Source organism: Sphaerodactylus townsendi, linkage group LG03, assembly GCF_021028975.2.
Source record: "Sphaerodactylus townsendi isolate TG3544 linkage group LG03, MPM_Stown_v2.3, whole genome shotgun sequence".
Taxonomy (NCBI): Eukaryota; Metazoa; Chordata; class Lepidosauria; order Squamata; family Sphaerodactylidae; genus Sphaerodactylus; species Sphaerodactylus townsendi.
This window is the reverse complement of record NC_059427.1, coordinates 20,068,436-20,078,428: the sequence shown is the minus strand read 5'-3', so window position 1 is coordinate 20,078,428 and position 9,993 is coordinate 20,068,436. Positions and strand designations below refer to the sequence as shown.

Sequence of the window (9,993 nt, the reverse complement as noted above, 5' to 3'; positions counted from 1 at the left end):
AGGAGGGTTTACTCAGAAGCAAGCCCCATTGCCAGCAACCGAGCTTACTCCCAGGTAAAGGATTGCGCTTTAGTTTAACAGCGCTTAGCAGGGTTGCCTACACTGCTTCCCCAAATCAAGGTCTTAGGTTTAATGCTAATAATCGAGCCCAGCGGCCCAGGCCAGCCTAGATGTGTGGAGGAGGCAGTCTGTTTGTGCATGCCCACAGAGAGGGCTCTGAGTGCCACCTCTGGCACCCGTGCCATAGGTTCGCCATCGCTGCCCCATAGGGACATAAAATGAAATAAATCCTGGAAGAGATTTCAGGGTTAGAACCTATAAGACTCCTGATCCACCAAAGTATATCTGTATGCGGAAGTTGAGCTAGGTCTGCATCTGGATATGAATTCACATCTGCGTTGTGGTGCTCATACAGTCCCCACTGAATGGTTAGATGAGTTTTGTGATGCATGTCCATATCCAGGGTCTACTAGATGTTCTTACAGTCAACATATCGACTGAGCTTGGACTAGATACATCTGATGTGGGTCATCTCCATGTATTTCACATCCTTTATTTCTATTGTTGATTCTTTGTGGTGATGAAGAGGTATTATTTAGGGAAAGTAGGAGGTAATACCAAGATTACACTTTGACATTACAGTGAGATGTAGAAACAACAACTAATGCTCTTTAAATAATGCTCTTAAAAAATAATGTTGAGCAAATTCATCTCAAATTAACCCAAGAGTTAATTTTGTCCCTGTTAGTGACCCCTGAAATGGCAGTGATTGCTAGCAGCAAAGTTAACAACTTTGTGATATTGGTTAAAAATTAATGTCTGAGGATGCCTTGAAACCTCCATATACAGAAAGAGCCTCCCTGTGTAGTAGAAAAGTGGTTTATAACCCCACTGCACATATAAGGTAATTTAACATGCAATATAGGTGCTCCAAGCACCCATTCTTCCCTCTCAGTAATGTTCTCAATATAAAATATTTTCTCAACTCTAAAAAAATATACACTTGCACATCTACCATTACATTAATACAAACTACAAATAAAACAATAAAAGAAGGAACAAAAAATTTAACATATAAATTTTACAATAACTAAATACAACCTAGGTCCTGGTAGAACTAAACATAACACCATAAAACCATACAGTGACTTCCTGCTATTTCATTGGTCGAATCTCCACCGAGAAATTAAATATGGATACAAGCAGTTTTCAAAAGAAACAGTACCTTTTATCTTACATTCTCCCTTTCACTCCACTGAATACTGAGATGTCTATCTCAGGTTCAAATAATGTAGATCCAAGCAACACTCCTCGCCGACAGGCGATCCTCTCAGCTGGTGTGTTCTTCCCCGTCCTGATTGGCTGTCATGTTGTGTTGGGGCGGAACCAGTGGTAGGATTAAAATAATTTAACAATCAGTTCCGAGAAGCTGTGACTCGCCCAAGGTCACCCAGCTGGCGTGTGTGGGAGTGCACAGGCTAATCTGAATTCCCCAGATAAGCCTCCACAGTTCCGGTAGTGGGAATTCAAATAATTTAACAACTGATTGTTTATAAGCACCATTTTAAAACCGGTTCTATCGAAGTGGTGCAAACCTGCTGAATCCCACAACTGGGTGGAACCTTTTCTTTTATGTTCGTGTGTGCAACATTTCCTCCCTGGTTCAGTTCTTTTTTATATTACATGCCAATAGTTTGGTTCTGTTCTGGTTCAAGTGGAGCCCATCACTTTTGTACAGGCCTTGCTTGTCTCAAAATGAGCATTACAGTTGATTAGTTGAAAAAAAAATCATGTATCGTTTTAATCACTGGGTATTAAGCACTGAACTTCAGAAGATGTGATCTTCTTGTTTATTTGTGTATGAACTGCTTATGTATTTTCAGTATTGAAATCTCTTTGCTTTCATAGACATTCCCAGGGAACATGACAAGGATGCCGACAAATTTTTGGTTAGGACTCAGAACTGAGCACTCTGAGGGACCGACCTGGCAATGGGTAGATGGATCCCCCTTAAAGAAAGAACTGTGAGTACTCCCAGAGGGGACCACTATATTTTTGCTTGCTTTCAAGATTGCATAGGCCAACTACTAGTGCCATCATTGTAAACTAGTAGTTCTACAGGACCTCATGAAATTCTGCAGGACTTATAAGACTGAGCTGTCCCACCAGGCCTATGGTTGTGGTGACTACGTGGTTGCACCATATTTATGGCCTCCTCCTCCCTCCCATCTACTGTTGTTAGTGTTGGGGTTATTAATGTATATTTTATTGTTAAATGTTTTTATCCACCAGCTGTGATTTTAAATTGTTGCTATTTATGCTTGATTTTAGGATTGTTGATGATATGTTGGAAGCCTCCCTGAGCCCCTGAATACAAACTAACAAGCAAATTACAAGCAGCACGCCCCACGACAATTCTGTCAAATGTTCAAAGTCTGCAAGGGCTTCCTAAACAATGGACTTTTCCTGCATGACTTCCCAGAGGAGTAGGGAGAGAAAATGGCATCCATGGCAACACCTGCTCTGGGCACCCCCCATGCCCTTCCCCACACCCTCCACCCCCGGTGCCCCACTTACCTTAGGTGGCAGCAGGCCTGGCAGGGCCAAGGTGTGCCCAGCGGCAGCCCCATTAGGCTGCTCTTTCAGCCGGCAGGAGCTCCAACGTGTGAAGGAGCAGCCTGATGGGGCTGGGCCAAGCTGAGGGGGGGAAGAAGGAGGGTTGTGGGGGCGATTTTCCACCCCCACGTAATGTGAACAGTGGTCTGCTCGCGGGTGTTTGTATCCCTCAGGCTGCCCTGTGGAAGCTCCGCCTCTGCATTTTCCCATGTCATTCTCTGTGGACCTCCTGCTCTTCCATTTCCTCTGACAGCTTCTGAGTCAGCCTCTTAAAGAGGCAGTACGCAGAACAGGCTGATACTCATGCAGAGCCATGGCTTGTGTGCGCTATAGCTTACTGAATCTCCAGTTTGTACTATGTCGGGGGGTGAGGAACCTTTCCCCTCAAGAGCCACAGTCCCCACTCCCTGCTCCCCCCACCCCACTCCTTCAGCTTGCCCCCCTCCGCCCCGCCCACTTGCTGTTTCGCACCCCGCCCAGCCCACCCGGCTCACACACCCACTGCCTTGCGGCCGGCTGGGGTGGTGCCCACATGCTTCCAGCGCGGGGTTGAGGAGCCCGGCTTGCCGGCCGCCAGGCGATTGATCGCCCGCCCTGCTCCCGTGCAGGCGGGTTGAGGCCGGCGCGGCAGCGGGCGGTGATGCGCCAGCCTGCTCCCTGGGGCGGTGAAGACGGCTGCGACACTTCCTGGAGCCGCCAGAACAGCGGCGGGAAGAGCCGCTGTCTGCGGCTCATGAGCAGGTTCCCGACCCCTGTACTATGTGAATATCCAGGCTTACCCTGCAGATATCTAGCAGTACACCCAGTGGTGGGATTCAAATAATTTAACAACTGGTTCCAGTGGTTGTTTACAAGCACCGTTTTAACAACCGGTTCTGCCAAAGTGGTGCGAACCTGCTGAATCCCACCACTGAGTACACTCCATCAAGTGCAGCTGTATTATGCAATTCCTGCAATCACACAACAGTGGGTTTGCCTCTTGAACAAAAAAGTAAACCCCTTTAATAATTCTGCCTTCCCTGCAGGATATTGTTTCCTGTAAATGATCAAGGACTTATCATTTAGTTAAAAAAGCAAGAAAAGAACATGAAAATAAATGAAACAAAATGTGTTATTTTAAGGTGAAGGCACAGCGTAAACACATAACTTAAAGTCTGACACAGATTTTGCCATGGATTCATCTGCTGGACTGTCTAAATGTCTGTGGAACTCAAAATAAACTCCTCAAAAATAAATCTAGGTGCATCAAGATTGGCCATAGCTTCAGCATGATCTCAGGAGCTGTAGGGCCAAAGATGAAAAGAATCAGAACATTCTGGCCCTCTAGCCCTTGCAATCTCCAGAACCCTCCCAGCAAATGCTGCTTGTACTAGAAGCCTCACTTGGCTGTGGCAGGCATAACTCTTTCGTAAATAATGGTTCATTAAGAGTGTTGCTTTGTTCTGGGTTTTAAATGTCTTATTTTCTGGCAATTTTGGTTTGGAGATGGTAGCTCTTATAACCAGTGTCTTGCAAGCGCCATTTTCTTGTGGTATCTGGCACTGTCAAAGTGACATCTCAATCCAGTTTCAGAAATAATGTTCCCCCCTTTTTTTTTAGATTTTCCAAAGTGGGCCATGCCGAAGAAAGCAGCTGTGGGTTGAAAACGGAGCTTATGATTCAGTTTGATAGCTGTGATTCTATGAATCACTGGATATGTGAGAAAATTGCTTTTGAAGTCTAAACACTGATACTGCATCAACCACTGGAAGCTACCAACCATCTTTGTCTAACTGAGAAGTTAATTTCCTGGCCTTTAGCCTGCCTGTCCACCAGGAGGCCACATTTTTTTCTGGTTCCAGGATACTCTGTATTTACCACTCATTTTAATTGAGATTTGTTTCATCCCAGTTTCAACAACGGATCTTGTAGAAGCCATCAAACAAGGGGAATGAAATAAATCTCTGGGACCAAATGGATAGCCAGTTGTCTACTATGAAGTCCTTGAAGATGCATTAATGGAACCACTCCTACCAACGATCAATGGGATTTTACAACCTGGGCAACTTCCAGCACCCTGGAGAGGCAAATGTAGCATTAATCCCAAAGGAGGACCAGGATACAACTGACGTTACAAATTATAGACCAATTTCACACTTGAACAATGATTATAAATTATTTGCAGAATTTTTAGCAAAAAGACTAAAGGGGATCTTAAGAGCATTTATCCATGAAGATCAAAGTGGATTTCTGTCTACAAGACACTGGAGAGAAAATGTCAGAACAATACTATACATAATGGAGTATTATGAAAAAAACTGAAAAGCATTGGGTTTTTTTGGTCACAAAGAAGGCATATAATAATGTTTCTTGGAGGTTTATGCTAAAGGTATTTTTAAAATGGATTTTGGGAACAACTTTGTGAAAGGGTTTGAGGCTATCTATACTAAACAAAATGCCAAAATAATTGTAAATGGAGAAATGTCTGAAAAATGTAAGATCCTCAAAGGAACTAGACAAGGATATCTTTCACCATTGATTTGTACAGTTACTTTAGACATTTTAAACAGAAGCATTAGAAGTGATGATCAAATAAGGTTTGAATGTGGTTAAGCAATCTTATAAATTGAGAGCTTTTGCAGATGACCTAATAATAATATTAGAAGACCCAGTACAAAACGTGGAAAGATTGTTAAATAAAATACAAGAACTTAGTGATCTGGCAGGGTTCAAGTTAAATACAAGTAAAACAAAAATCTTAACAAAAAATGTGTCCCAAGAATTATATTGTATTTATCCTGATTGACTATTAGTTTGTATTTTGGTTTCCTGTTATAAATGTGTGGTATATAAACCAATTCTCTCAGATCTGTTAGAGGCCTGTGTCTGGAGCCAGCCTACTTCACAGAGTTCTGTTATTATGAACTATATTTGCATATTTCAGGGCTACCTCGAAGGCTTGATAACCAAGAGAGAGCAACAGCAAAGCTGCAAGTCCACCAACAGTGCCAAAGGACACAGCTAGAGAAAATTGCAGAGGACTGAGACCCTGCTAGTCTGTTTTGCACAACAGGCCAGAACTATTACATGTTGATTATTGTTCTGCATTGGTTTACCACGTTTCATTGTTGTATTGCACATTATTGTTATAATGAACAGAGCACTGATTTAAAGTCTTCTTTTGTTGCAAGTCTGGTGGATGGTATGGGTCATGAGGTGGGATCACACTTGTCAGAGACTTGAACTCCCTTTCCATCAAGGATAATATCCCTCTTAAACCCTAAGTTGGGTTACACTAACACTCCCATAACTTGTCATCTTCTTGAAGAGCTCTTATTTCTTGTGTAGGCATCATGATGACTGCAGATCCAATTTCTTTGTATGTGGCATCGTGAGGAAATGGCAGAGTCAGAATTCAGGAATGCACAGTCCCCTCCTCCTCCTTTTACCTCCAGCCTGCAACATAACCAAGACACGGGTCAAACCAGGAATGGCGTTTGCTCCCCCCTTCCCCCGAAACTATCAACCTTGTGTTTGGGGAAATCTTAAATTTTAGTAATTAAGACACTGAATTATCTCTAACTTCCTCTGCTTACAGATATCCCAAAATAGTTTGGAAGAACCATCTCTTGAGAAAATATAGCTGCACTAATCAAATCTAGTAAGTACTCATATTGTGATCATAAGCAAACTGCTTCTCTTTGAATAGTCAATGGTGTACCATATTGCAAATATATGACTTCCTCTAAGACTTTTATGTACACCTTCTTACAATAACTACTGAATTGTAGATGGAAGGCAGTAACTGGCACTCCAAATTCAAATCAAAACCTTTTATTGGTATAATAAACAGTACAGATTAATTGGTTGTGGGTTCTCAGGCTGTGTGGCCGTGGGTCTGTTAGATCTTCTTCCTAACATTTCACCTGCATCTGTGGTTGGCATCTTCAGAGGTGTATCACAGAAGGAAGTCTGTTACACACTGTGTCTAGTGAGAAGAGAATGTTTAGTGGGGTATATATTGCCCATGTCTCAGGGTGGTAAGCCAATCAGTAAGTGTTTGGGTGGAACTTGCTATGCAAAGGTGTGACTGAGTGGATTGTATTGCGGGTGGGGTTAGCAGTCCATTTGCATTGTAGTTGCATTTGCATTCCCTGCAGCAGCAGCAGCAGTATTGGTAAATGCAAATCCATTGTCCATGAATTTAGCATGCCCTTGGCCTTTAATTCTGATGTTTTTAAGTACTGGTAGCCAAACTTTGTTAATTTTCAGAGTCTCTTCTTTCTTGTTGAAGTTGTCTTGGTGTTTGTGAATTTCAATGGCCTCCCTGTGCAGTCTGACATAGTAACCTTCTGAATTGTCCAGAATTTCAGTGTTTTCAAATAAAACGTTATGTCCAGTTTTGTTTAGAACATGTTCTGCCACTGCAGATTTTTCAGGATGGTTAAGCCGACAGTGTCTTTCGTGCTCCTTAATATGAGTCTGAATGCTGCGTTTTGTGGTTCCTATGTAGACCTTTCCACAGCTGCAGGGTATGTGATAGACTCCTGCAGAAGTGAGGGGGTCTCTGTTGTGATTTGCTGAGCGTAGGATCTGCTGTATTTTCCTGGTGGGTTTGAAGATGGTTTGTAAGTTATGTTTTTTCATCAGTTTCCCTATTTGATCTGTGATTCCCTTGATGTATGGCAAAAATATTTTTCCTATGGTGGGCTGTTTCTCCTCAGTCCTCTGGGTTTCTCTTGGTCTTAAAGCTCTTTTGATTTCTGTTGTGGAGTAGCCATTAGCCTGCACAGCCCAGTCTAGATGACTGATTTCATCAGGGAGGAGGTGAGGTTCACAAATTTGTTTTGCATGATCTGTCAGAGTTTTGATTATACCCCTTTTTTGTTGTGGGTGGTGGTGCTTGGAGTTTTTATGTAGATATCGGTCTGCATGCGTTGGTTTTCTGTATACTGTGTGACCCAATTGCAGTGGCAGAACATGTTCTAATTCCTAAAAAGGGGGAGAGCAGGACTTGTTTGCTGCACTGCTGAGATTCTGGAATTCCAGATCAATTAATCTTTGTTTTAAGGAGCAAAAGATTTCATGAGTGGGCAGCGTAGCTAGTGACTCTAGTGTAAAACCTAATGTTAATATTTTTTATTCTACTAAGGTCCACCAGTTAGAATTTTGAAGATCTACAAGAGACTGGTAGGTAAGGTTTGAGTCCTCAAAGTTAAACCAGAGCTGTAGCCGGAACCTAAATGTGGCAAGTCAGCCTCTGGTCTCTAAAAGGGGTTGACTAATTTCAAGACAAAGGACAGCATAGGGCACACAATGTGGCAAACTGCATAGCTTATATAGGAAGCAGGGGTTCCAAGTACCGATCCATATAGGCACATCATAAAGCAACTGCTGACCTACCTTGGCATTAAAGGCCTTAAGGGCAGCAGGGACATATTCATGGGCCGTGATATAGCAAAAAGCAAAAAAAAACAACCCTGCTCTTGTTTGCCAATATTGCTATGTCCTGATGAGTTGCCCAGCCCGTTCTGTGATGGAAATGCAGCCTTAAGTATTTGAATTGCTTAGTTTGCTCTAGGGCAGTGATGGCGAACTTTTTCAAGACCGAGTGCCCAAACTGCAATGCATAACCCACTTATTTATTGCAAAGTGCCAACACGGCAATTTAAACTGAATACTGAAGTTTAAGATTAGAAAAAAGGTAGACTCTGAGGCACGCGTTACTCAAGAGTAAGCTTGGTGGTAGTCGGTGGCTTTGCTTTGAAGCAACCATGCAATGCTTTGAACGGTTGAATCACGACCCTAGCAGGGTTTACTCAGAAGCAACCCCCATTGCCAGCAACTGAGCTTACTCCCAGATAAAGGATCGTGCTTTATTTATTTATTGATTGATTGATTGTTTAGATTTGTAGACCGCCCCATCCCCTAGGGGCTCTGGGCGGTGTACAACAACATCAACATATATGCAGCTTGCAACAAAATAAACAATTATTACATGTATTAAAATCCATTAAAACCATTAAAACAGCGGTCAATACAATGGTAACAGGCGTCCCATAACCCAATTAATTTTTTTTTTTTCGGGTTCCCTTGTATTGGTATACTGAAAGACAAATCTGTCTATCAGACAGTCTAAGGTTGCTGATTTGGGAGTTTGGAGTAGAAGTCACTTTTCCCTGTGGGTAAGTCATTGTTGCCTGGTTATCTTTTGCAGAAAGGAGTGCTTGGTTCAGCTTGCAGTAACATCCTTCATCTCGTTTCTCTGGTTCACTAAGACCATTTGGGATTTGCTTTCTACAACTAGTATTCTCCCCCTTGATTAAGTCCGTCAATGAGTCCACACTGCTGTTGAGGTGGTTTAGGCGCTTAAATATTTCTTGGAGGGAAACTGCTATCAAATTGCAAAGTGTTAAGGGGTCTGTTGTGCTGTCGAGTAATTTCTCTGGTGGTTCTCCACTATCAAAAGAGGGAGGGGTAGGAGCAATATTATTCTCCGGGTTACATTTCCCTTCCTCCAAAAGTTCTTAGTCCAAGTGGGGCATATCGGTTTGACACTAGCACATTAAGCTCATTACTTAAGGCAGTTCTTACATTCCTAGATGTGTAAAAGTCATTTATCTTAAGTTGTTTACTGGCCGGCGGAGAACAGCTGTCTTCAATCTCTCGCCGCCTCTTGCCGGGAGTCATTTGCAGTTTCTTCCAGCGCCTACTGATAGTTTATGACTGTCTTCAACCACCCCAACACGGTTCTGTTCCTCAGCTTGGGAGTGACCCGAAATTACAAATAATCTTTACAATAGTCTTTAAAACCTTGGACTTAGCTTGCAACAAAATAAACAATTATTACATGTATTAAAATCCATTAAAACCATTAAAACAGCAGTCAATACAATGGTACCAGGCGTCCCATAACCCAATTAATTAAAAAGCCTCCCCAAAAAGAGGGAACGGCCGGACTCCTCCTTAGGAGGGTAGCATAGATGTAAACAAAAGAATGGTAAAAGTAAATGAGTAAAGGGGGGGGGGCACATCAGCGACTGGACACTCCAAAGGCCGGCGGAACAACTCTGTCTTGCAGGCCTGTGGAATTCATTAAGGTCCCGCAGGGCCTGGACAGCTGGAGGGAGAGTGTTCCACCAGGCTGGGGCCAGGGCCGTAAAGGCCCTGGCCCATGTGGAGGCCAGCCGCATCATTGAGGGGCCAGGAACCACCAGCAAATTGGCCTCTGCTGAACGCAGAGGCCGAGTAGGGGTATATGGGATAATGCGGTCTCTAAGGTACGAGGGTCCCAGGCTGCGTAAGGCCTTAAAGGTCAAAACCCACACCTTGAAGATGATTCGGAATTCCACTGGGAGCCAATGCAGCTGGCGCAACACAGGCTGAATGTGATCACGA

General features: G+C 43.2%; 2 protein-coding genes across 4 annotated transcripts in view; one reads left to right on the top strand and one right to left on the bottom strand.

The window, feature by feature from the left end:
• LOC125427734 (C-type lectin domain family 1 member A-like) overlaps nt 1–2,682 on the top strand; it is a 9,391-nt gene extending 6,709 nt beyond the window's left edge. Inside the window, exons 4-5 of the mRNA XM_048487288.1 lie at nt 1,909–2,024; nt 2,583–2,682. Coding sequence (XP_048343245.1) covers nt 1,909–2,024; nt 2,583–2,682 — 216 coding nt within the window. The remainder of the gene's footprint in view (nt 1–1,908; nt 2,025–2,582) is intronic.
• Nucleotides 2,683–4,758: 2,076 nt separating this feature from the next.
• Nucleotides 4,759–9,993, bottom strand: part of LOC125428472 (NKG2-A/NKG2-B type II integral membrane protein-like) — a 171,704-nt gene continuing 166,469 nt past the window's right edge. For all 3 annotated transcript variants that reach the window (XM_048488612.1, XM_048488613.1, XM_048488615.1), the window contains exon 7: nt 4,759–6,051. In XM_048488612.1, coding sequence (XP_048344569.1) covers nt 5,910–6,051 — 142 coding nt within the window. In that variant the 3' untranslated portion in view covers nt 4,759–5,909. The remainder of the gene's footprint in view (nt 6,052–9,993) is intronic.